The 27253-nt window shown below is 39.9% G+C and overlaps 1 protein-coding gene across 2 annotated transcripts in view; it reads left to right on the top strand.

Annotated features, from left to right (window-relative positions):
• igf2r (insulin-like growth factor 2 receptor) overlaps positions 1–26272 on the top strand; it is a 61033-nt gene extending 34761 nt beyond the window's left edge. Inside the window, exons 19-50 of one of the 2 annotated variants that reach the window (XM_026194141.2) lie at positions 443–619; positions 712–807; positions 945–1046; positions 2022–2184; positions 2429–2605; positions 2757–2903; positions 4399–4577; positions 5092–5179; positions 5307–5516; positions 5610–5740; positions 6152–6255; positions 6694–6827; positions 6946–7142; positions 7374–7500; positions 7748–7879; positions 8865–9024; positions 9456–9564; positions 10399–10480; positions 10621–10748; positions 10894–11043; positions 11132–11290; positions 11417–11621; positions 12797–13031; positions 18691–18827; positions 19084–19201; positions 19755–19901; positions 20041–20225; positions 20413–20599; positions 20711–20857; positions 20969–21038; positions 22202–22417; positions 22584–26272. In XM_026194141.2, coding sequence (XP_026049926.2) covers positions 443–619; positions 712–807; positions 945–1046; positions 2022–2184; positions 2429–2605; positions 2757–2903; positions 4399–4577; positions 5092–5179; positions 5307–5516; positions 5610–5740; positions 6152–6255; positions 6694–6827; positions 6946–7142; positions 7374–7500; positions 7748–7879; positions 8865–9024; positions 9456–9564; positions 10399–10480; positions 10621–10748; positions 10894–11043; positions 11132–11290; positions 11417–11621; positions 12797–13031; positions 18691–18827; positions 19084–19201; positions 19755–19901; positions 20041–20225; positions 20413–20599; positions 20711–20857; positions 20969–21038; positions 22202–22417; positions 22584–22742 — 4758 coding nt within the window. In that variant the 3' untranslated portion in view covers positions 22743–26272. Of the gene's footprint in view, positions 1–442; positions 620–711; positions 808–944; positions 1047–2021; positions 2185–2428; positions 2606–2756; positions 2904–4398; positions 4578–5091; positions 5180–5306; positions 5517–5609; positions 5741–6151; positions 6256–6693; positions 6828–6945; positions 7143–7373; positions 7501–7747; positions 7880–8864; positions 9025–9455; positions 9565–10398; positions 10481–10620; positions 10749–10893; positions 11044–11131; positions 11291–11416; positions 11622–12796; positions 13032–18690; positions 18828–19083; positions 19202–19754; positions 19902–20040; positions 20226–20412; positions 20600–20710; positions 20858–20968; positions 21039–22201; positions 22484–22583 lie in introns of both variants that reach the window. The other variant, XM_026194140.2, reaches the window with a different exon arrangement.
• The last annotated feature ends 981 nt before the right edge of the window (positions 26273–27253 follow it).

The raw sequence follows: 27253 nt of genomic DNA, 5'->3' as shown, positions 1-27253 counted from the left end.
AATTGACAGTTACAGTCAACTCTGACAACAGAGCTGGCAACAACAAATTCCTCTTTTTCCATCATATAATTTATATTACAGTTGACAGAAACGATAATACTTATTTTGCTACACTATTTTTAATATGTTAATATTTATTGATTAGTCTAGTGTGCCTTTAGAGATGGAAAGATCTGGACATGAATATAGGCGTACCAAACATTTAATAACCCAGAAGAAAGTGACACAAAATATGATTTGCTATATTTTTGTAAACAAAGTCATTCGGCAAATGTTTTTTCTGTGTTGTTGCTGCTCTTTTTTTATTTTTTAATATTGCTTCCACCCATTTTATAATAACATGCTCAGGGTGAACATTTGAATAAGAATCTCAAAGTAACTGCAGAGTGTAACTGGTGTCTGATACTCAATTATTCACCTCTTCCCTCCTGCCTCCCCTCAGGGCTCTGTAGAGGAGGAGGTGTCAGTCAGTAACATGGGCATTTCAAAGCGAGGGCCGATCATCGAAGCACGGGACCGCCTTATGCTGGAGTTCACAGATGGCTCTGCCTGTGATTCGGACGGTCAGAAACTCTCGTATACAACGCGCATTCACCTGGTCTGCTCCAGAGGGACTCTCGTGAGTAAATGCAGTTTTGAGAAGAGAATGGCTTGTTGGCTGTCTACAGTGGTGGTTTGAGTGTAACAATGTTTGCACTCCGCACTATTCAGGTTAAGGGACCGCGATTCCTGATGTACCAGAACTGCACTGCCACCTTTATGTGGGAGACCAATGCAGCCTGTGCCATCAGAACCATCACAAACAATGTAAGTGTACTTGCATGGATCTTAAGTCTTAATTTGACTTAATTGTAATTGATACACTGTGGTAAACTTAACAAAATACTTGAAATGGTTGTAATCTGTGTGGGGTTTTTGGGTTGTTGTTTTTTTTGGCATATCAGACATGTGCTGTGGTGGACCCCAACACTGGCTTTGAGTACAACCTAACGCCCTTGGCTTCCAAGACCGGATACAATACAAGTGGGAATGGCAAGAAATTCCTGGTAAGACACTTCAACAATATTCTGCCAGCATACATAATTTCTGCAAATTATAGCTCTCAAGTGTTGCATAGAAGTGTCGCAGTGCTATGGAAAACATTACATTTTTGCATTTCAAGTGATATTTTCCAAATGGTTGTATTAAATTCTAATCAAATAAAGCATTGTGAGGAGGGAATTTAATTGCCAGCCGTGTAGGGTAACGATTAGAGCTATATAGCGCATTACGTAGCACTAAAACATGGCAGATGAAGCTTTCTGATTGTAGTTCATGAAACTTCAGAATAAGATGAAAAATGTTTATTGTCCTTATTTAGTTTATTTTAAAAAATGTGAAAGTATGAAACAATGTTTTTCTTTTAAATGCTACTAAAAAGGGTAATGAATTATATTAACGGATAAACCTTATGAATGCAGACTGATGAAAGAACAGTTTCAGCTTTAAAATGATTGCACATCATTTAACTTTGGGTGTAACTAGCACTTTTTTCTTCTTTTAATTTTTTAACCTCTGCAGAGGTTTCTTCCTGTTGAAAGGGACGTTTTCTTTCTCTCTGTCGCCAAAGTGCTTGCTCATTAGAGGTTGTCTAACTGTTGGGGGTTTTTCTGTATTATTGCAGGGCCTTTACAATATAAAATGATTTGGTGCTATATAAATAAAATTGAATTTAACATTTTAAATAAAAATATAACCTATAAAAAAACAAACAAAAAAACATTAAAACTATAAAACGTAAACACCAACATTTATAAGCTTTGGCAGGCAAGTGACTAAAATGATCCAAAATATTGTCTTTATACTGCTGATTTACCTGTTGTTGTTTTGTATTCTTTTTAGTTTTTGAATTGGATGTGTGATGCTGGACTACATCATTCGATTGTGTATTCACAGACTTTGTCGTTAAGATGTTTACTTATTATATGGTATGAAATATCGCATAAAGCACACAAACTCAGTGGTATCCCACCTACCTGCAGGTAAACATCTGCTCAGATGTAGCTGAATGTGGTCAGGGAATGGCCGGCTGTGAGCTGGAGAACGAGCACCCCATCAGCCCTGTGGGGGAGGAGAAGACCCTCCAGTATTCAACTGACGGCATCCTCCAACTAACATACAGGGGACCTGTTGACGTTCCAACAGGTAGCAAAAGCACAATAGAAAACGTACAGAATAAAGCAGTTCACGCTGGATCTTGAAATGTGTCACACAGTGAGATCTGATGATGGACATGGCCAAGTGTCCATTCATTTTGTATTTTGATCAAACAACACTATGGTTATAAACAAAAATACTGATGCTATTTTTACGTTACAGTGGTGCACTTTTTGTGACTTTCCTCCATTTTTTTTATTTTTTTTTTATTTTTTTTTTGCTTTTTCATCAGCAACTCGGGACACCTTCCGGATTAATTTTGTGTGTGATCCAAAGTCTTACCCTGGATCCTTAAAACTGGTGCGAGAGGACATGAGTACTTCCCCTAAGCATGTGGTCCATGACGTCCTCTTTGAGTTCTCCACCGCTTTGGCCTGCATGCCTGCTCCAGTTGACTGCAGGATCACAGGTTTGGGCACACACACACACAAATTATCATGGCTTCTTTTTTTTCAGGTGTCCCTTTTTTTTAGAATTTGTTAGATTACAAAAAAGTTTACTAACTTGAACATGTCTTCATTAATTAATGAATAAATCTGATTTATTTTTTTCACTTCTAGATTTGCATGGTAATGAGTATGACCTGAGTCACCTGATCCGGGATGAAGATGACTACCCGTGGAATCCCATAAACACAGATTCAGGCACATCAAGGAGGTTTTATATCAACGTCTGCAAACCCCTCCCACGTGTAGATGAGTGTCCAGGTGAGAAATTAACAGGTTTAGATAGACATAAGAGGATTTGACGTTGACGAGGATTTGACACAACTAGGGCTGCAACTATTCATTGATTATTTTTGAATAATTTGTTTATAAAAAATTCTCGATACGAAGTCTTCGATGCTTTGTTTGAGGCACGGCTCCGTAGCTCGCCATTGTCACCATGGAAATGCTAATGTGAGCGTTTCACCCACATTTGCGACTAAAGCAGACGTGCAATGCAAACATGTTTAGAGCAGCTAGTGAATAAAAATTCTGACAACATTAAGCCCACACAGGGTGCAGTTTTAAACAGAAACACCAACAACAGCAGCGGAGACTATGACGTTGGCACAGTTTAATGTGAAACCAGAGTCTGTTTACACACTGCAAAGAGACTGAGCCAGTGCTGAGAAGATGAGCGCAGGTAGAGTTAAAGAACACGTGTTTCTAGCGCCCAAAAAAGCTGGTGTTCTGGTGACCACCATTTAAACTTTTACTTTTACCAAAGCCCCTGATCAGCAAACTCCAATGTGAAGAAGACAAGCAAACTTTGTATCTGCTCCTTCCACAGCCATTTGTTTTAAACAGCGAAAAATCAGCAGTAAGCCTCCAGAAGTTGTATTAAAATATGCAGATGAACTGTTAACCTAGTCTGATACCACATTTAAACTGTACAGGTTGCTGGTTAACTGATTTGCCTTCATTTACAATTTATTGTTATAAAATACACCCAGTTAAGTCTGACATATGTTTTTTGATAGTCTTACTTCATTTACTTGGTGTAAATAAGCAGAGCAGAGAATAAGAAGAGTCTTCCATTGGAGATCGGTGATTAATATTGCTTTGAGTGGAACGGGTTAATGAACCCTAACTGATGCAGTGAGTAGCTTCTCTCTTTGTAAACAACCACGTTGCCATTCTGTGGGCGTAGAAGAGATTTTTCTCCGTTTCACAAGGGTCAAATTATTGGCCTGCATCAAGCAAAGAAAAAACGAAGAATATGAAACTACAGAAACTCGTTTAGAAACTGTGCAATGCATTTATGAAAATCTGTAACCAAGGTGGGGAAATGGAATCTGAGGAACTGATGCGGTCCAATTTTAAAAAAAAGAAAAACCCCAAATAATTAATAGAAATCAACATTTGAAATCACAGCTATGTTTAACATTCAGAGAGCAATTCTACTTACAAAGTCAATGACCAAGTTTTTCCACAAATGGAAAAAGCTTTATGCAGCTGTCTGACTTTTCCATCATCAATACAAGTTCTTAACATTTAATTCAGTTCTGGATGTAAATAAATGTTGTGATGTTTATAAAAATGATCTCATAGCAAATGCATGTTGTCATCAAAGCTAAATAAAAATATGAATGACTTTTTTTTGTTTTTGTTTTTTGGAAAGGCATTTTCCTAAATGCTAGACTGTAAGGATGGCACGGGATATTACTGGAAAAATGCAGGCAAATAGTTAGAGTATAACATTTTGTATTGTCTGCAGTGGGCTTTTTGGGATCCTGCGTTGTCATTGATGGCAAAGGATACAACCTGGGATACATCCAGTCCAGCCCACAGGCAGCAGAAGATGGCTCCATCAGCGTGGTGTACCAGAATGGAGACAAATGCGGGTCTTCGTCCCAGTACTCAACTCGCATCATCTTTCAGTGTGATGAAAACCCGGTGAGTGTTTTTAGACTCTTGAACTAACCCAGTCATAATGTTCACAAGATGACTATTTGATATTATTATAATATAAATGTTTTAGTTGTGTGGATCAGATTTGGTAGGAAAAATGTGATGTTTATTTTCTAGTTTCTAACTGCAATAGAGGCTAAGTGAGAAAACGTGTACTGTTTATTTTAGTGCTTTCTTCAGTAGCACTGTTAGACTTTAACTCACTAACTGAAAGCTACATTTTATGGTTACTTTGTTACCAAAAATACATAAAATAAGTTCCCCTTGAGGTATTTGCAAATGGATTTCATGATAGAGGCATACCTTCATTTTATTTGTTTGAGATGTGTACCGAATTAATCTCTGAATACCTTTTGTAGCTTTTTCTGGTCTTGTCTGTTTTAGGCAAATCACAAATAAAAATTCATTTTTGTCTTTTAAATGTTGCATGTTCAACTCCAGTAGCAATTTCTTTTAATCTAAATTTTGATTATTTGTGTCCATTTGTAATTACTTCAAGGGCTCTCCCATGTTTGACCGTATAGATGGTTGTGAATATGTCTTCATCTGGCGGACGTCCGAGGCCTGCCCTATCAGGAAGTCACAAGGTAAAAACGTCTGTGACAGTGGACAGAAACTGTTCCTTAAGGTTAAACATAGAGACAAAATCTGTACATTTTAGCATTTGATCCACCATGGAAATGGACAATAAATTATCCGAACTTTCCCTCATAGGTACTGACTGTCGAGTTCGTGACCCTAAGAGTGGCTATGAATTTGATCTGAGCTCTCTGAAGGGTAGAGATTACTTCCTAAATGCTGCCAAGTACACTTACTATCTTTCAATTTGCGGCGGACTCCAAAAAGATGTTTGCACCCACAAAAAGACCGAAGGTGAAACTGTCTCCTCCTGCCAAGTTGCCGGAGGAAAACATAAGATCGCAGGTATGAAAAGACAGATTAAACATTACACTGTATAAGAAACTCTGTCATTTTTACAGTACTCGTGTTTTTAAATTTTCGCTCGTGTGAACACAGGAATGGCAAACCAGGTGCTAACTTATGTTGGAGACCAGATCATCCTGAACTACACCAGTGGAGAGATCTGCCATAAAGTTTATGAGAGGTCTACCAATATCTACTTCTCCTGCAACCCTGACAGGAATCCTGTAAGTTTAACACACACAGAAATTCTGCTCCTCCTATGTAGCTTTGAAGGGGTTGTTAACAGAGAGCAACAGATCAGATATCTGTAAGACTGACTGGTGACTGAGTGACAGTTTTGCACTTGGAGATTTGTGGTTGAAAGAATCATCCTGTGGTTTGTCTCCACATAAATGACCACTGTGTTTCAGGGCCTGCCTTCTGCACACATTACTGTTAGTTGCAGAATTGATCTCTGAATAGATAAAAAAATATAAACAAGATGTATACGAAATAAAAAAAAAATTAACATCTCTCTGATTCCTTTTTTTTTTTTTTTTTTTTTAACACATAATGTTGGGCCGTTATTTTTCACAACACACAGAGGTCTTCTAAGCTCTTAAGCAATTGTGTCTAATGCTACTTCACTTTTTCAGGGAGAACCGGAGTATATTAGGGAGACTCCAGACTGCACCTATTTGTTCAACTGGCCCACTGCACTGGCCTGTGTCCCAGTCAAGACCACCAGCTGCTCTTACAAGTAAGTCGTCCTCGTGTCATTATTGCCTTCCAATTTTATGTTCTAAAAGATAAGTGTGTGTGTGTGTGTGTGTGTGTGTGTGTGTGTTTGGGGGTGTGTGTTTGTGACCTCCTGCTCACCAAAAGGATCATAAAAGCAGGAAGATTACTAAGCAACAAACAGAACCCTCACATAGATGCCTACAATAAAACACTTCAGCCTCCCCCAGCAACAAACTGGCTGGAGAGGTGACAAAGGAACATCTTTGATCCTACAGTTTGAACTAAGACTTACAAATTTAAGTAACACAATGACAACATTTAACAATTTGACTCCAACACACGGACTTCTTTTTTTCTTATAGTGTATGTAGTTTGTGTAACTTAGTAGAATTTAATTATCATTTACAGAAAGGACCACAGTCCAGAATTTTCTCCTTTTTTCCTTTTCTCTTGTCAGTGATGATCAGGGTCGCTCGTACGACCTCTCACCTCTGGCTATGGACTCTGGGAACTGGGAGGCGGAACTTCCCACTGGGGACACGAATAAACAGTATTACATTAACGTCTGTAGGTCGCTGGTGAAGCAGAAAGGTTGGTGTAAAGGATACAGTAATGTCATTACATCTACCTCTGGTTTAGAGTTTAAATATAATTCTGGCCCAAATTTCTATGTCTTGAAATCCACTGAAAATCCTTCTCCTTGCTACAGACCCATGGAAGTGTCCCTCCACTGCAGCGTCATGCCTGAAGGTTGGAGATGAATATTGGAGTCTGGGTCAGGTCCATTCTGGTCCTACGTGGGACGGAAATGTCCTAATGCTGCAGTACACCAGCGGCCAGGCTTGTTCAAATGGAAGCCGCAACAGGATCAGTATCATCCGCTTCCAGTGTGACAAAAACAAAGTGGTAAGAACTGTACTCAAAAGATGGTCAGCTAAAATGTTTGATGGCAGTCAGGCTGTAAAACATGCAGTAAACAGTTTGTTGAGCATCAAATGGCTTTCTAAACCACACGTGAGGTGGAATGTAGGATCCATGTAGAAGAGGCTCACTGCTTTTCCCCCGTAGGGTCCAAATTTGAGTTATTTTAAAATATAAAAAAAAAATAAAAAACATGTATTTATATGCCCCACATAGAACTCTCGGCCTACTCTGATCTCTGACATTGAAGACTGTGTGTACACCTTCATGTGGAAAACAGCTGCTGCCTGCCCTCTAAATAGTGTCCAGCATGACAACTGCAGAGTCACCAACCCTGCTACAGGTCAGAAACACACACTTTCTCCTCATATCATCTTTGTTTATTTTGATATACCTGCTGGAGTAATAAAAGGAGAATGTTATGGTAATATGCATTTAAATTTAAGTTCTCAAAAAGCATCTGCTTTCCCTTTTTATTCCTCTTTATGTCTGCTGATCTCTGGTATTCTCTTAAGAGTGTGTAAAGATGTGCACAAGTTAAATATCTATTTCTAAATAGCCGCAGTGCTAAACCATGACATCTTCCATAGGTCATTTATTTGACCTGAACCCCTTGAAGAAGGATGAGGGTTACACTGTGCACCATCATAAGGACCAGAAGATGGTGTTCCGCATGAACATCTGTGGATCTGTGGCCAACACTGGTTGCAGCCCTGACACTGGTACGTCACTGCAATCGGCAAGTTGTTAATTTAGCCGCACCACATTTCTGGATTATATTAGACAATTTCTCATTACAAAAAATGAAAGATCTACCAAGTTGAGAAGTATACTTGGATTATTTTAATTCTATGAATTGTGAAAAATCAGCAGTGGTGGTAGCTTTTATTTGGTATGCTGCTTCACATATTTCTCTGGTCTAGGGCCTCTCTCAGTTGAATATTATACAATTTGGCGCAGCAGATAAATTTGACTCTGTTGTGCAATCATGTCGATGGAAGTCTAGCAGATCATTTCTCTTCAGTCACTGAGACGATCAGAGGTCTCTGTTATGTCATCATTGAATCAGAGTGTATACAGGAGTCACTTTCAGGCAATCGGTTCTGCTTTTAACCAGTCAGTTACTTTATAAAGAAAACAAAGTGCCTCTGTAGTTAGGAGAGATTGCTTCCTTCAACTTTAATCTGGTTACTGTTTAGTCTTGATAGATATTCAGAAACTTTATGAAACGCCAAGAACGTCATAACTGTTTGTCTGCAACACAAGCAACGACTGAAACCCAAACAGACACTTGAATTTCCAGGTTCTCTCAAATTATTGACCGCTCGCTTACCAGAGAGTTAAAAAATGGTCTGGATTTGTAACTTATGATGGCTATGCTAAGAATGTTTAATCAGCATCAGATACACAGTGGGAGAGAATAATATGTGGCAATACAAGTGCAGTAAGGTCATGGTTCGAATGCTCAACAATGGGATATATTTGCAGTCCTGAAAAAAATACTATTAATTAAAAGGTAATAATAAAAATGAATCCCAGAGTCTGAGCTGAATTTGATCACTCACTCGCTAAGAAATATAAATATTTCCCAAAAAACTTTGAGCGTTCTGCAGATTTCCAGCTGGTAGAACAGATCTATGGAATATTTATATTTTTGTGTTTTACATTTAAAGCTTTCTGAATGATCTCCATGAATATGTGTTATAGCTGTGTGCATTAAGGAAGGCAGTGATGTGGTCAGTGGTGGTAAGGTGAGCAATAAGCTCTCATACAAGGACCATGTTCTGGAGCTCACCTATGAAGAAGGAAGTCCATGCCCTGCAAACCGTAGCCTCACCCACAGCACCGTCATCAGCTTCATCTGCAGGTACATTTTCCTCCATTTGCATCTTAATTTTCATCTATAACTACGTCAAGCATAGAGCATTCTCAGGAATCACATTTTCTCAAACCTGCGTTGTTCAGGAATAGCAAACTGAGATTTAAAGTGCCCCTTAAGAGAAAATTCATACCTGTATACATCGTGATACTGTGTGTCATTTGTTTCCTCCAATTTTCCTAAATATAAAACTAACTTGAATTAATCCTTTATTTCAGAATCTGGTAGTGATGGAAAAGCTAGTGTGAGAGCTTTATTGATGAAGTAGTGCTTCATCTTTTAAATAAGAGTAAACTCACTACAAGTATTTACAGATTTGTTAAACGCCTTTTTAATGCAACCTTGGTGATTTTAATATATTTATTTAGAATAAACGAGTGAATGTTGTTTGTTTGTTTGAATGTTTTGTGTTTGTGCAGGCCAGCTAGCATGAGCTCAGCCCCCTCAGAGCCAGTGCTGATTGGCTCAAACACTGAAACGTGCACGCACTTCTTCGCTTTCCACACACCGTTGGTTTGTGAGCAGCCTGTAAGTATGTTTGTGTGAGAGAAGACTCACCAGTCCATCACAGGTGGAAAAGGAATGTACTTTTGTAATAAGATTTAAAAATAAATAAAGTTAGTGTTTTCCCTTGTAGTAAATTAAGTAGAAAAGTGCTGTATAAAAACTACTCCAGCTCCCATGAGTACTCAAAGCGCTTGTCTCATTCACCCATTCATACAAGCACCTTAAGTGCTTTCTAGCTAACAATTAGCACACCAATGGATGCAACAGAATGAACCTTGGTGTCACTACCTGCACACATGCAGACCCCAACCTTCAGATTAGTAGACGACCTGCTCTACGGCCTGAGCTACAGCCTCACAGCTGATGAAAAATCATAAATGATTATAGCGTGTTTGTGTTTGCTGTGATATAACCAGCTGCTTACTGTTCACTGCACAGATGAGGGAGAAAATTGTTTAGACAGAAAGACTGCATACAGTCAATACAGCCTGTTGTTGCAGTGCTTCCTTTATGTTGAAAAGCTGTTTTGACATACTGCAGTTCAGTTGGAAAACAGGGTGTGCTCTTTCCTAATATGGCACATAATTTCCCAGAGAGAAGCAAACTTAAGTTAACAGAGGCAGACAGGTCACCTGAAGTCAGCTTCTTAGTCATCAAAGGAGCGGGGAATGTCCAATGATAAGCAGATGTCCCTGAAGCTTTTGTGTAGTCTCTAAAAGTTTGGTAACATTAGAAAATAAACATGGTTGAACTCCTGGACTCTAAAGTTGTAATTGTTTGATGGCTCATGACTTGCAGTACAGTTTTGTGCTCTAAAAAGGGATTTTTCTTTTCTGCTTTTCCTTTAATAAAAAGGTAACTTGTTCAGTCCAGAACGGCTCTGCTCTCATAGACCTGACTCCTCTGATTCATGTCAGCGGATACTACACAGCAACAGGTCAGTGAGACACAGGTTCACCTCTCACACCTATAGATATAGCAGAGTTGCATCATTTTGAGTTAAAATGACGAGTCCCTGTACAACAATATGCACTGTGTCAGTCCTTAACAGTCTGCATGTTCCTCCTTTGAGAATAGATGATGACATTGACCCGGATAACCCAGACTTCTACGTCAACATCTGCCAGCCTCTAAACCCCATCCCTGGGGTCAACTGCCCACCTGGAGCCGCTGTCTGCATGGATCCAAATGACGGACCACCTGTGGTGAGTTCTTTGACAAATGCTGTCCTTTACACTATTTAAAAAAAAAAAAAAAAAGTTTAATTGCTTTGATCTGCCTTACCAAGGCAGTGACATCACAAGGACTTAATGTTAATAAAATAATAATTTTCATTATTGTCTCTTGAAGGAAATTGGTCGCACCACCCGTGGTCCAGAGCTCAACAAATTAACAAGGGAGGTATCCATCACCTACAACAGCTCAACAAAGTGTGCTTTGGACCCTCTACAGAACTACACTTCAACCATTGTCTTTACCTGCCGGAGAGGCCTCGAGCTGGTCAGCAGAGCTATATAATAAGAGTATTTACTTTTTGCCTGTTCTCTTTATCCTGGTTATTTTTTAACTACTTTCTATCTCTAAACAGGGCTCTCCGCAAATGCTGAGGCTGCAGGGCTGCGTCTATTTCTTTGAGTGGGCAACCCCGATAGTCTGTTCAGATGCCACTAACATCAGCGGCTGCCAGCTTACTGACTCTCAGCTCCAGTTTACATTTGACCTGTCAAACCTCTCCAAGGAAGTCCAGGTGAGCTGATGATATACTGAACACTTTCTAACCAAAGGAAGTCTATTTGATTCAAAAGTTTCACTGTAACAGAAATATTCTTTGTTTAGAAGCATAGGAAGGTCAGAGCTCTGTGTGTATGTCTAGGTAAACGGGAACTCGGGTACGTATCACATCAAAGTCTGCGGCTCAGTGGAAGTACCGGCCTGTGAGCAGAGTGCAGTGTGCCACGTTTCTGGTTCAGACAAGTTGGGGTTATCATTTGGCATCAGTAAAGCCATGACAATGGACTTCAAACACGAAGAGCAGGCTGTGCTGATGCAGTATGGTGGAGGATATCCCTGCGCACTAGGTAAAGTCTTCTGTAATTAGTAAAACTCTTATAGCTAGCTCAAAAACAAGGTATGATGTTAATGGGAAAAATGCTTCAAAAGAAAAAACTGAAAGAAAATGACGTTTTATTGTTCACAGCCTCAAAATATACACAATATGTCATACAAATTCGCAATAATGATATTAGTATTTATTTAAGAAAAATGACTGAACAGCATTTTTATTGGTCACCGCAGCTTGCAAATAGCAGCATTTATCAGAAGAAACAAATTAAGGAAGTTTTCCCTGCATGTTCTCCCTACGTTTGCATGTGTTCTCTGTGGGTAGTCCAGCTTCCTTCCTTCAGTTGCTGAGTATTTTGAGGAGTTGATGTGAGAGGTTTGTTTCTTTTAGACATAAGCTGGGACATGGCAACACGAAAGCTGGGTAATAAGAAAATAAGCACACAAAAAAATATGATGGCTACTATAAAATATGAACTTTAACGTTGGTATTTTTTTATTTTAACTTCTAACTGCAGTTGTCACTATCAGTGGTCCAAAGCACAGATAAAAGTTTTACAGAATAGCTAATCTTGTGTTGTGTCAGCAGTGCAACACACATGAAGGAAAGTAATGATAAATTTTGTATAGGTGCAATATTTCTGATTAGAGCAATGCTTAGATGCACTTCTGAAAAGATTAAACTCTTTCTTTCTTCATGCATGGCGAAAACATTTTTATGTGTTTTAGCAGTCAGATTTAGTTTGTTTACTTTTAGAGAAATGACTTATAATCAATTGTGGCTTCATGTTGACGTGGGAAAAAATACAAAACTAAGAACTGTATATAAAAGATGGATGTCGCCTCTTTGATGATACCTGTTTAAACTCGAAATTATTGGAGGTGAGGCCAGAGGAGAGCTGCCCTTAACAACACACCTGAACCAGTTTATTATAAAGGGTAAAACTAAAGTCCCAGTCCTTACACCTGTTATGAATGAGGAAAACAAAACAATTTTTTTATCAAGCTGTAAATGCTCATTTTTGGGCAACTTAGGATGGGGGTGGGCTTCTCGTTGTCTTCTTCTTCTGTCTAAATAAAGGCATTAACTCCTTCCTGATAGTTTAACATACTTATCCTAATGCTGTGTTGTCTTCACTTCCAAAACTGAAAATCTTTTGTTTTTCTTTTTATTTCCCTCTCTCTCTCCCAGCCTCGGCTAAGCATCAGTCCTCCATATTGTTTACATGCGACCATTCTGTAGGAAGTGGTTCTCCAGAGCTGCTCTCAGAGACAGCAGGTTGTACAGTCACTTTCCAGTGGCGCACCAATGCAGTTTGTACCCCAAGGAAGATGGAGTGTAAGCTCGTCAGCCAGCATAAGACCTTTGACCTCCGAGCACTTTCCTCCCTCACTGAGCCGTGGAAGTTCAGCTACAAACGAGATTCGTAAGTGTGGTTTTGATTCCTTAATCGAAGGCAGTAAATCCACAGTTCGATTCTGGAGCTCGGCAGTCGTTCTGCACACACTTTTGATGCTTTTCCAACTTTTCACTATTTATTAGATCTATTTATATTTAGCAATGCATATGCCTCATATAAGATGCATGTGAAGTAGTCACACTCGAACGTCAAGGAAGGTGGTAGGGAAGCAGACTATGCAGACATTTTGGGTTTCCAAGGTGAGCAATTTATTTGCAGTGAACTTAATTTAATGTGTAACTTAACAAAACTTTCCCCAAATCAATTCATTTAACAAAACTCAACATAACATGGCTCTGGTGACACAGCTCACCTCTCCTCTCTCCTGCATCTGGTAGAGACTGGCTTTAAATAGGGCCATCAATTTCCCTCCAATTGCCCAGCCAGTACCACTCACTCAACTGAGGGATCTAAAACTCTACTCAGGTTATCTAAAAACACAAAACCTCTACACACTTCTAATATGCACATTTACACAACTAAATGGCAGTATTAACAAAAGGAAAAACATTCAACAAATCCCTTTAAACATTAACACAAACAAAAGGAAGCATCTCTCTGGAAAAAGAAACCCCTCCACATGGTTTGACCTGATGATGTCATGTGTGACATGATCAGGACTTTAAAATGAGGAAATGCCAAGCGGGCGTTTCCCCACACCTGACACTCATGATGACTGAAAAGACAAACAGAGTAAGTATGAACAAATGACTTAATCTGTAAGTCCTAACATAATAAAGTATAAAGAAACATAACTTAGTATTTGTCTTAATTTGCAGAATGTTTGATTTGCCGGCAACAACACGCTTACACAAACAAACCCGGGATAGTGAGTGAAGCAATGTTACTTGACAAATAGCAAATCATAGCAAATACATAGAAACAGAATAATGTGTACAATGTGCAAAAAAAAAGGTAAACACATATGGAACAAATGGAGAGAATTACAACTGCTTCTCCACTTTGTCACACTCTTCCCCCCCCCCCCCCCCCCCTTAAGGCACTCACTCCTCCATGGAACGGGACAGAAAATCGGCCACCACATTCTTGTGCCCTGGTCTATACTGGATCCTGAAGCGAAATGGCTGTAGGGACAGATACCATCTAGTGATTCTGGCATTAGAGTCTTTCATTCTGTTCATCCATTGTAATGCACGATGGTCAGTTTCCAAAACAAACTCATCACCCATTAGATAGTACTTCAATGTATCCAGAGCCCATTTTATTGCCAGTGCCTCTTTCTCAATAGTGGAATATTTCATTTCCCTAGGAAAGAGCTTACGGCTTATATACACCACTGGTCGTTTATCCTCACCCTCACCCTGCAGCAACACTGCTCCAAGTCCTTCTCCGGAAGCGTCCGTCTGCAAAGTGAATGGCCGGGTAAAATCCGGGCACTGCAAAACAGGTTCACTACACAAACAGTTTTTAAGATCAACAAAAGCTGCATCACACTCGGCAGTCCATTTAACCTTTGTGGGGCTAGATTTGCGAGTAAGGTCACTAAGGACTGCTGCTCTAGCAGAGAAGTTGGGAATGAAGCGGCGATACCACCCAGCCAGACCCAAAAACGATTTCACTTTCCGTTTGGTCGTAGGAGGTGGGTAGGGCTTCAATCTTTGACACCTGAGGGCGGATGACCCCACCCCCAATGACGTACGTAACCCAAGTACTCCACCTCAGACTTAGCAATGTGACATTCGTGTGCATTTATGACAAGCCCGCCTCTCTTAATCCGTTGAAAGACATCAGAAAGATGCTGAACATGATCCTCCCAGGTCTCGCTAAACACCACAATGTCATCAATGTATGCTGCAGCATACCCATCTGCACCTCTCAAAACCTCGTCCACCAACCTCTGAAATGTGGCTGGTGCACCGTGCAGACCAAAAGGCATTGTTCTGAAGCGATAAAGTCCACTGGGAACTCTAAAAGTTGTCAAATCTTTCGAAGACTCAGTCAAAGGTACTTGCCAGTAGCCCTTGCAAAGGTCTAATGTCGTAAGATACTTAGCGTTCCCCAAACGCTCAATCAGTTCCTCTACTCTTGGCATCGGATAAGCATCAAAAGCAGAAACAGCATTGAGTTTAGAGAAATCCACACAAAATCTCTGTTTAGGGTCATTTTTCTTTGGCACTAGAACCACTGGACTACACCACTCACCTCTAGATGGCTCAATGACCCCCATGTCAAGCATGTCTTCCACCTCTTGTTTTAATGCTGGCATCAGCTTCGCAGGAACCCGTGAGGTGGTGTCCCTAATAGGTTTTTGATTGGGACAGTGGAGATGTATCTCATGTTGGATGAGATTGGTGCAACCTGGTTTGGTGCTAAAAAGATCAGCAGGCATAATTGCTTTCACCTCTGTCTGTTGTTTGGAAGTAAGATGACTCACATCAGGAACTAGTTGTTGACCTGCTGGAGAAGGAAAGAACAGCTCCCGTGGTTCCTCCTCTTCGACCACGGCACGAGCCCAACACTCTAGTGAAGATGCTGGCCGATCACACCATTCTTTCAACAAATTGACATGAAATATCTGATGCTTCTTGCGACGCTCAGGCATGTACAGTTCATAGGTAACTGGACCCACTTTCCTACTGATCACATATGGTCCCTGCCACTTGGCAAGGAGACTGTTCTCAGATGATGGAAGAAGCAGCAAAACCTTTTGTCCCTCTTGAAAAATCCTCCTACGAGCTGCTTTGTCATAACTCTGCTTCTGACGTTGTTGGACACCAACCAGATGAGTATTGGCCAGCTCTTGGAGCTCCTCAAGCTTATCTCTCATTTTCAGTACATATGAAAGAACATTGCATTGTTTTCTGGGATTTGGAGCCTCCCAAGCTTCTTTCAACACATCAAGGGGACCCCGGACAGCGTGGCCATACAAGAGCTGGAAAGGAGAAAACCCTGTGGAAGCTTGAGGTACCTCTCTGTAGGCAAAGAGCAAGAAAGGAAGCCACTGGTCCCAATCCGCTCCTGTATCTTTCACAAACTTCCTCAACATAGCTTTAAGGGTTTTGTTGAAACGTTCAACAAGGCCATCTGTTTGTGGGTGGTAGGGAGTTGTCTTAATACCTTTGATCCCCAGCAATCTATAGACTTCTCTCATGAAGTTAGATGTAAAGTTGGACCCTTGATCAGTAATGATTTCTTTTGGGATGCCTACCCTCGAGAACATTTGTATTAAGCAGTTGGCAATCTGACGAGCTTTAACCTTTTTTAAGGGGAAAGCCTCGGGATATCTTGTAGCGTAGTCACACACTACCAAAATATACCTGTGCCCTGCACTGCTCCTCTCTAATGGGCCTATGATGTCCATCGCAACACGAGAGAACGGGGTGTCTATGACTGGCATAGGGATCAGGGGAGCCCTGTCACCTTTCCTTCCGGGTGCTGTTAACTGACACTCGGGACAAGACTTGCAAAACTGCACAGTGTCCGTAAACTGCTGTGGCCAGTAAAATCTAGTTGACATACGAGAGAAGGTTTTGGCTTGACCCAGGTGTCCTGCCCAAGGGACTGAGTGAGCTAACTGCAGTACTGTGGATCTTAAACTCTTAGGCACAACCAACTGGTCTCCAACCCTACTACGGCGATATAATAGCTCGCCCTTTAGGAAAAATAGCTCTCTGCCTCTCTCAGTGACCTCTGTTGCGTTTGTGACACTCTTTAAAAACAGGGGAGCTAGAGATGGATCCTCTCTTTGAAGCTGAGCTATTTCATCAGGTACGACTAGTAATTCATCACATTGTGGCACTGGAACTGGTTCAGTGAACTTTGTCCCCCTCAGCTTAGCCTGTTGTCTCTGGGCTCTGCTCTTTCTTATGCGACCCTGACTTAATCCTTCAAAATCAGGAACATCACTGTTAGCGAAAGGAAATTCACCCCAACCTAAACCTTCTTCCGCGTGATGCTTATATTTTGACCTGGTGACTGCTACCATAGACTCAGCTGTAACACTTGGGTTGATTTCCTCTCCCCTGGCTATCAGATCTCGCAAAATGGGAAGATCACGGCCCAACACAACCTGATATGGCAGTTTACTCATAACTCCCACGGAAAGTAAATACAGCTTGCCGTCAATCTGAATATTAATGTTGGCAATTGGGTAATCCACATCATTACCGTGAACACACCAAACTTTTACCTTGCCACAAAATGTAGCATCCCTAGGAAGACATTCCTGCCTAACCAAGGTACGGCTGCTTCCTGAATCCAGAAGAGCCACACATGGCTTTTCCTCAATAAAAACGCATGTGGTGCGCTCATGCTGAGTTAGATTGTAACTGAGGCATTGCTGGATGCTCCGCAGTAGGCCTCAAACGTGTCTCTGAATCTGCTGTTGCACCTTCCACCAACAGCTGATGCTCTCGACGTTCTGATTGCACTTCCTGCTGGAGCTGAGTGAACTGGTGCTGAATTTTCCGCCAGCGATCTTCCTGCCGCTGCTTCTCCAGTTCCCATTGGGCCTCTCTGTCGCTTTGTTGCCTCATAAAACCATGCAGGAGGTTTGAAAGTTCAGCAAGGTTATGCAGTTCAGTACCTTGCTCTTGCTCTGCTTCCTCTAGCTGATTGAGCACTGGAGGCTCCTCACTTGCAGAGTCCATTGGCACTTGGTGCTTTTTTGGTCTGGCCCCTTTCTGCATTGCTGCTACCTACTGGCCTGGAGCCACTGCTGCCACCATTTGTGAAGTAGTCACACTCGAACATCAAGGAAGGTGGTAGGGAAGCAGACTATGCAGACATTTTGGGTTTCCAAGGTGAGCAATTTATTTGCAGTGAACTTAATTTAATGTATAACTTAACAAAACTTTCCCCAAATCAATTCATTTAACAAAACTCAACATAACATGGCTCTGGTGACACAGCTCACCTCTCCTCTCTCCTGCATCTGGTAGAGACTGGCTTTAAATAGGGCCATCAATTTCCCTCCAATTGCCCAGCCAGTACCACTCACTCAACTGAGGGATCTAAAACTCTACTCAGGTTATCTAAAAACACAAAACCTCTACACACTTCTAATATGCACATTTACACAACTAAATGGCAGTATTAACAAAAGGAAAAACATTCAACAAATCCCTTTAAACATTAACACAAACAAAAGGAAGCATCTCTCTGGAAAAAGAAACCCCTCCACATGGTTTGACCTGATGATGTCATGTGTGACATGATCAGGACTTTAAAATGAGGAAATGCCAAGCGGGCGTTTCCCCACACCTGACACTCATGATGACTGAAAAGTCAAACAGAGTAAGTATGAACAAATGACTTAATCTGTAACATAATAAAGTATAAAGAAACATAACTTAGTATTTGTCTTAATTTGCAGAATGTTTGATTTGCCGGCAACAAAACGCTTACACAAACAAACCCGGGATAGTGAGTGAAGCAATGTTACTTGACAAATAGCAAATCATAGCAAATACATAGAAACAGAATAATGTGTACAATGTGCAAAAAAAAAGGTAAACACATATGGGACAAATGGAGAGAATTACAACTGCTTCTCCACTTTGTCACAATGCATTAGCCCTTTCTTAAAAAGAATTTCTAAACTCATGCTGTGGTCTTATGATTCCTCACTCTTTAAAATTTGGCATCTTTGTTTCTGTGGCTTCAGGTATTTCATCAACCTGTGTCAGGGTATCCGTGGTGGGCTGCCAGGCTGTCCTGAAGATGCAGCCGTATGCCGCCGCACAGCAGCAGGAAAAACCGAAGTCCTGGGCCGAGTTTACACGCAGAAAATGGAGTCCAGTGGTGTGCAAACCATTGCAAATACTTTACATTTATTGGTGTCAGTTTGTGTAAAGGATATTTTATATAAATGTTTTTTACTACCATTATTATAAAAAATAAACTGAAAACAGTGTAGACTAAGAGTTAAATGTGTAAGCAAGGATCACTGATTAGACATTTGTTTGCCTTTAGGTCTTGTTTTCTTCTCTCACAGGAGTGTTTTTGATGTTAGAGAACTTTATCCCGACAGTCTCAAGAGATTTCCCTTCCTCTACAGGTGGGAAGATTTTTGTGAACTATTCAGCAGGAGATGAATTATGCCCTAAACGCCAGAAAGCCAAGACCATAATCCAGCTGAGCTGCGGCTCCACAGTGGGACACCCCAAAGTTATCAGGTAACAAAACCTCTTTTAGAGATTTTTTTTAATGTTTCCCTTCAGTAGAAATTTGATTAATTCATTTAATACAACATTGGTATTAAATTACTGTATCAAATTAACAGAATGTTTAAACTTTGAATCATTTATTATCCTGTTTATTTGTTTTAAGATTATAGCAAATTTTTTTTAGCTATTTTTTTCTTTTTTTTCTTGCTTTATTTCATAAACTTTAGTTTTAGTTAATTGAGTAACATAACATTTCTCAGCAGACTAAATGTTGTTCAGTTGCATCACATTGTCTGAAATTAATGCAACAAATGTTTCCTGTTAAATTGTCACGTGTTGTTTTTCCTGATCTGTATCTCTGTGTATATTCACATAAAAGTTGTGTTTACATTGCCTATTTTAAAACAATTTTAACTTGTTTCATTTGTCTTTTTTCCCACAAGTCTCAGTGCCCTTGTTTTGTTTTTGTTATTTTGTTATTTGAACTGGTCCTCTGCATCTTAAAGTAGACCTGTTATGCTTTATTCTTATTTGAATATCCTATATTCTCTTGTCTGTGCAGGGTTGATGAGGGTTCATGTGAGTTCTTGATAGGCTGGGAGACTCTGGAAGCTTGTGCAGTGAAACCAACGGAGGTACAGATGGTAAATGGAACCATAAAGGTTCCTAAAACTGGAGTCAGCTTCAGTCTGGGAGCACTCTACTTCAGGTAACAGAGTTCACCTGTGTCATCCACTCATTACACTTCACCTCATATAAATTTCAGTTTCAATCAGCAAGCAAAAAAACGCACTTTTAAAATTCTTTCTGTCATAAAAGTTTCATTTGGGGTTTTTTCTGCCTTTTAGCCACCATCAGGCGTCTGGAGACATTCGTAACAACGGCGACCGCTACATCTACCACATCCAGTTGTCTGGTATCACCAATAAATCCCTGCCTAAATGTCTTGGTGCCAACATCTGCCAGGTGAAACAGAATGACACCTACAGCCGCAAGATTGGCTCATCCAACAAAGCCAAGTACTACATAAAAGGTAAACAGAAGAGGATTTTGATCTATCATTCAAAACCCTTTGCAAAGCATGTGATTGACAATGACATCAGTGCAAAAAAAAACAAAAAACCCACACCTGCATAAGAAACAAAGTGCCATTTCATTTTAGCGTGAGTCCTTCCATTTGGAGGTCACAGCATCTTAACATGTTTTTGTTTTTCCATCAGGAGGAAATGTGGATGTGATAGTGCCTTCTGAGTCAGAGTGTGGCCGCGCGAAGAACAAAACGGTTTCATCCACAATAAGGTTTCACTGTAACCCGTCAGCAGGTGTCGGCATCCCGGAGTTTATGCTGGAGACGGACAATTGCCAGTATCTGTTTGTGTGGCACACAAACGCTGTGTGCGATCTGATGTGAGTCTTTTTTTTTTTTTTTTTTTTTTTTTTTTACAATCTGACTTTAATCCCAAGAGCACAAAACACTAGATAAATATGTTGAAGTCTCCTCTCTGGATTGAATTTCAGGACTGTTGACAGGCAGATAAATGATGACGGTGAAGACACTCCGTCTCTGTCTAGGCGGAGCCAAGCAATGGGGGTGGTGCTGAGCCTCCTGTTGGTGGTTCTAATTGTGTGTCTGATGGGGCTTCTGCTGCACAAGAGAGAGAGGAGGTGAGACCATGAGTATCCATTTTTGGTACATATAAATATATATATATATATTTTTAAAAATATATATTTTGTATGAAAGCCTCTTTCATAATCTCACCTGTCTGTGTCCAGGGAACTGGTGAGGCAGAAGATCGCTGGTTGTTGTAGGAGAGGAAACCAAGTCTCCTATAAATATTCCAAGGTTGGTTGAGCTAATGAATGAACGAGTTTCAAAGTTACTTTGTATTTTCCCCGGTCTAAAGATCAGAAAGCATAACGCAAGGAAGAGTCACGAGTGGGTTACTGGCACTGACAGGGAATAAAGCTGCTGCTCAGGGTGAAGCCAAGGCCAAAATAACAAATGGCACAATAAAACAAAACAAACAAAATAATTCAAAACTCCGACTCCAACATGATCCCTCATGTTATTTAAAGGGTTTCTGTAACTTGTAACTAGAGAAGGAACATGTTATGCTGCAGCCACTCCTAGGCTAATAATGGCTGGAGAAAGCAGCACAACCCAAATGAGTTCAACTTGGAGCAATTAACTGTCAGTCTTGTTGCCTTTGAAATGGTTGCTTCAAAGATGGGAACCAGTTGTGCTACCACTCGCAGTTAGTTTCTGCATTCAAAGCAACGTTGGTGCATCAAGGCTATCTGCTTGTGATTGAATGGGGGAAAGCTAGCAAATGCCTGGACTCTGACAATGATAAACGGTGATAAATCAGCGAAAATCACAAATCTGTTGCTGTCTACATACTCAGAAATTCACATCAACTCCTTAAAGAGTCAGAGTCCAGCCAGAAGAAAAATTAACAAATGCCTGCACAAATGAAGCAGCTGCAGGACATGGATTTAAATACAAATTGCCAAATGACAAAGCAGCTTTATTTTTGTGGCAACTTTGGTTTTATATAGAAATCTAACCAGAGTACAACCAGTTGGTAACCAGCGGAGTCGAGTCTGCGTTTACAACTAAATTTGTGCGAGAATACACTATTCCAATTTCAGCAAAGACATCTGAGTATTCACTGGTGCAGCCACGCCCACTTTGAAATGGCTGTATGAAGCTGTGGTAGCCGTGTCATATTCTAGCTGTACCTGAACTTGGACTTAAGTTTTTCTTAAGGTAATAATATAAAGTGATAAAGTAATCATATTAATAAATAAAAAAGGACAACTTAAGGATTACATGTTACATCACTAATGATTAAACACTAAGGTTATTTTTATAGCTTAGCGAATATTCAAAAAGCCATAGCATGCTAAAAAAACAGATACTCTAGTGAAGCTTTTTTTAAACAACCATGTAGATGAGTAAAAACTTAATATGCATCTTATTGTTTGTGCCTTTTAAATACTCAGGTCAGCACAGATGAAGAAGGAGGAGAGGAGGAGATGGAATGGCTGATGGAGGAGATCGATGCTCCTCCCACATCTTCATCGTCTTCGCACCGTGGCAAGAATAACCAAAGCAACGGTCACATCACGACCAAGCCTGTGAATACAGAGGGTCTGCGGTCGTTCTCGCTGGACGATCAGGATGACGACAGCGAGGACGAGGTGTTGAGTGTCCCCGGGGTACGTGTGATAAAATCGTCAGGACTCGCTAAGCACTCTACGGCTCATCGCAGCGCCTTCTTGCAAGTCAGTTCTTTGTCTTTTTCTCTGGTATCCTCTCAGTCGTTCATGGTAGCAATGATTGCACCCATTGCTCTCAAAAGCTCACAGAAGTCTTTCATTTCAGGAGGAGAGCGACGAGGACCTGGTGGGCCTCCTGGACGAGTCAGATAGGAAAAGGAAGAGCAGCAAACCTCGCTCTTCTGGCCTTAACCACGGTAACAACACGGCAGCGAACAAGAAACGGGAAGAAGACGACAGTGACGAGGACCTCCTCAGGGTGTGATGTCACTCTGTCCTTCCTGGTTCTCTCCATCCAATCCGAACTCTTCTCTCTCAGTGAATGTCTCCATAATAGCAACAGTGAAATGCCAACAACACACCGAAGACAGAAACCTTTCCTTTCTTTAGGGATATATTTTTATTGGGCTGCACCTTCATTCGGCTTACACCGACTCAGTCCAGTTCACCGTCCACATATAATTTTTATTTGACAGCTCATTTAAAGTGTTCTTAAGGTTCTTTTGAACTCCACCATATTGTCTTTCATAATCCCGATACTTCAGCCTTGCCACATTTGTCTGATGAAGAACGAACAGGCCAGCTCTTAAAATCGACTCTGGGAGCACACAAAGCTTCTTTCTAATGTGATTTCCAGCTTGATGTGTCAACTAGACATGTCACCATAACCATATGCACCAAACAGTAAACAATGATACCACAACACTATCATTACAAGAAGGGAAAATCTGATATCATCACTGAAATGAGGCATGATAAGATGTGAATGAAAATTAAGTTGTATATGTATCTTCTATTTTCTTCTGGTGTTTTGAACTGAAGCTGTTTTCCTACCTTGATTAATGGTACTAACACTGGCTGTGTGTCTGCTTGTGGACTGTGTGAAGGTACTTAATAAGGAAGACTTTTTTTTTTTCCTGTTTGGAGTTGTTTCTTTGCTCTCCATTGGCCCGCAGGTACTTTATGAAAAAACTGTCATGATATTTATTCCCATAGCTTAGGCAGTGAAGGTGCCAGCTTCTTTCTAAAAAGGGAATGAAGACACCAGTTTGTTTTCGTGCTGTTTACAGTTGCTTTTATAGCAGACCCGTTTTCCCCTTCTTTGCCCTCGAAAAGAAAGCACGATGCCTTCATACTGATGAATTTACTTTGCATTTTCATCTATGAATCATGTCCAGCAACGGATTGAATTTCTTTGATTGTCTTGATTTGATCAGAGACGTTGTAAATAGATGATAATGTTCTATAATATGGACGTTTCGTTTAGTCTTCACCGGTGAATTGTTCACACGTTTGTTTTGGTGATTATTTAACGGCTCGTCCGAGCTGATTACGTTTGTTTCTCTGTTCTGTGTGAAAATGGAGATGGCCTTAAGTATGAATGGATGGTTGAAGAAAGTTGAAAGTGAAACTGGAGGCGTTCCTTTGGATTGATTTGGTCCCCTCCCGTCCTGTTAAAGCCATATTTCTACTGCCACCCTTGGCACTAATGTAGGGAAATCGATTTTTATTTTTTTTCCCTTTTCATGCTCGTGTGCTCTTGTACTTTACAGGCTCGGTTGTTGTACTCAGATCTGATTGCTGCGTGAAAAGTGAAGCCAACTTTTCGTAGTGCTGAAATCCGCCCTGTTCAGCCAAATGCATGATGCAAAAGATGGTAGTGAAACTAAAATGCAGGCTGTTTTGCTTTTTCACAGAGGATGTCAGTAATAATGGAAACCTACTTTATGCCATATTTCCACATGAGAGTAATTAAATCTGTAAGCTTGCACAGTGTAAACACAGCGTGATTGAGATTGATTTTTCTACAACAGTTAGAGCTCAGACCGGGTGATTTTACAAAACAAACACACCTCAAATACGGTGATTTTATGGACACATGATCATCACAAAAAACAATTAGGTTGGATTATTCTGTTTTCACTTCACTCTTCTTTCTGATGTGCAGAGCAGCTGAAAACCAATAAAATAGCTCAATTTTTTCCAGTTAATTGGTTTAGAGAAAAGTAGCACACCCTCATAAAGGAAGGTGGACTTTTTGAAAATCGTTTAAAAAACAAACAAACAAACAAACTGAAAGTCTATTTGGTAGGTTTCCACTAATTAATCAGATTTGGTTGGTTGGTCAAATTGACTGAAATGTCAGTTTAAAACTTTGCAAACTCCCTGAAGACATCAAGTCTAAAGATTTAGCCTAATTACTGCTAACAGGGAGGCACATTTAAAGCTAAAACGATTTTTTAATTAAAATAATCTGTACTATTCTTTGGTTTTGACTCCTCTACTATAAACAACTGTTTGCTTTCACTGGCAATAATAAGTTTTGAGTTTCAGCCTTGTAATTGGAACAAAAAATATATCTGAAAACTGTGTTGCTGCTTGTATAACCAGGAAGGGGTGAGCTGCAGCCCTTGGTAGCATAAATCTTTATCTCTGTACATCAGTAATAACTTCTCATTTTCTCCAACTGGGGAAAGGAGGTGAACAATCCTGAGCTTAATTAAATCACTTTGCAGTGCATTTGTTGATCCATAGCCAGACATTTACTACCATAAAAAAACGTGCCCTTGATCGTATATTCATCACATTAGTTGCCGTTGCATTGCTGGTGTAGATTAATATTTGTGTTTTCTCAGTATTCAAATGTGAGTTTGTTGCTAAAACCTCAATAACAAAGATTTGCCATTCAGGGTATTTCTAAAGCTTTGTACACATAATTGTTAAGCGTGTTTTTGTACGATGCCACGTGCCCAAAAAATACTGATAAAATAACAAGAAACAGCATTTAATAAAATAATTGTCATTTGCACTGTAAACTTCAGTGTTTCACAGAAAGGGGTTCGAGGAGTGTTGTGATAGCAAAGAGTAGAAACAGATCGCACTCCTCCTTTTACTTTTTCTGTTTCTCTCTGATTACAAACTGAACATTTCCAAAGCAGCTTTTGACATTTTAAAACTCTCTTAATAAACTCTCTTATCATATAATCATATTATTGTGCTACTGATCTGAAATTCTGAACAGTGCAAGTGTATCTACCTTTAACAGCTTAAAGAATGAGAGTACACGGCACATGGTCAGGTTTCCAGAAACATGACAATGACATTGGTAACAGGTGAAATATTTATGATCAGTATTTATCATAAAATATGATTGTAACGAAGACTTTTTATAAACTTTCCTTTTACGTGTTCGTTCATTCAGCGTGTGGTTTTGCTATATGAACTTGAGCTGTTCTTCTTAAAGTTTTTTTTACCAGAATCCTGACCCTGTTAGTCTGAGAGGTGAATTGAAAGTGTCTGTGTTTGGCACTTTGTAGTCATCTCTCCCGAGTCTCAACATTGTAGCACTCCTCATTTCAGAGTAGCAGGAGGTAAAGTTTGTGAAGTTATTTGTTCATTGTTGCATTAAATTTGTTTCTGCTTTGCACCAAAGTTCCCGTGGCTCATCTGCATGGTACTGTACTGAACCATCTCTTTCTTGAAGTTATTACTGGACATTCTTGTGCTTTTTTTGTTTGTTTGTTTTTGTCCACAGTCGTGGAAACATTTGGGTATGATGAAACAAATTTAGTATGTGAGACTGACATCAAGCAGCACACAAACCAACTGAAAAAAGAGGGGAAAAAAAGCACAAGAAACTTTCTTCAATGATTTGGTACGATGGGATATCATCATTATGTTTTAGTTGATGTAAGGTTATGTTTGATGTTTTCAGCTCTTTGCCTGTTTTCCTATTTAAAATAAAAAATATGTAAAATATTGCATTATTTGAATAAATAAGAGATCTGCTGTTTATTACTTTTGTGGTGTAATCTCATTTTATGTCTGACAAAATTTCTAAAAGAAAGAAATTATTTAAAAGTCATCTTTGGCAACATTGCAATTAAGTTCTTATTTGGACGAACTTGAGATTTGACCTGAAGACGTCCTGACATCTGGCTTGTGCTCAATAATTTGAAACTTATTTTTGTCATCTCATCTTGTCTGGACTGACTTACCGTATGAAAGAAGAACGAGCCTTGAACGTTGAATGAAATGAACTTGTCTTGAATGAGACTTCCTAACATCTATTCTTGGGTAAAATGAGGTTTTATCCAAGAATAGGTCTTAGGTCTTTAAAATTTGTCTCAAAGAAGCTGAGACTAAAACCTATGCAAATATTAAAATATTTCAGGTACAATGTGGTAGGAGAATTTTGGGTGGGGGGGAGAATCCTTTGCTCTTGTTTTCAATAACTTGATCCTGTCTCGGGCTTCAAGTTGCTTAAAAATGATTTCACACTAGTTAAGACTTGAGTCTTAGTTTGATCTGTCTTCAAAAGGATTTCCAGCAACACACGAGCTTGTCTTGAAGATTAAATCTTGATCCTGTTAAGTCAAGATTCAGGCTTAACTTGACTGACTTAACTTTAAGGCACGTTTAGTGTCAGTCCAAGTTCTTTAGACTTGTCTGAAAAGACTCAAGAAACTCAACTTTCTTTCAGCTGATCTTATCTTTCTCAGTTCTTAATGTCTAACAGATTCCAATGAAGTACCTCTTAAATGTTAACTGATTAAACATCATCACTGTGTCACCGTCCAGGCCAATGTGTCCACGCTGATGAATTTATGTAAATTAATCCCCAAAGCAGACGTTCTGCTGGGCTCTGACGTCAGTAAATTGGATAGCAAACGTCTTTTAATGCTCTATGGGAACAGGCGGTGCAGTACCAACGCATTTCTATGGACCTTTGCTCCTTGTGCTGTTTAAAAACCCAGTGCATGTGCATTTCAATGG

The sequence above is a fragment of the Astatotilapia calliptera genome, chromosome 15, assembly GCF_964374335.1.
Source record: "Astatotilapia calliptera chromosome 15, fAstCal68.1, whole genome shotgun sequence".
NCBI classification, from domain to species: domain Eukaryota; kingdom Metazoa; phylum Chordata; class Actinopteri; order Cichliformes; family Cichlidae; genus Astatotilapia; species Astatotilapia calliptera.
The sequence above is the reverse complement of the archived record's forward strand: the minus strand, read 5'-3'. Positions and strand labels throughout refer to the sequence as shown.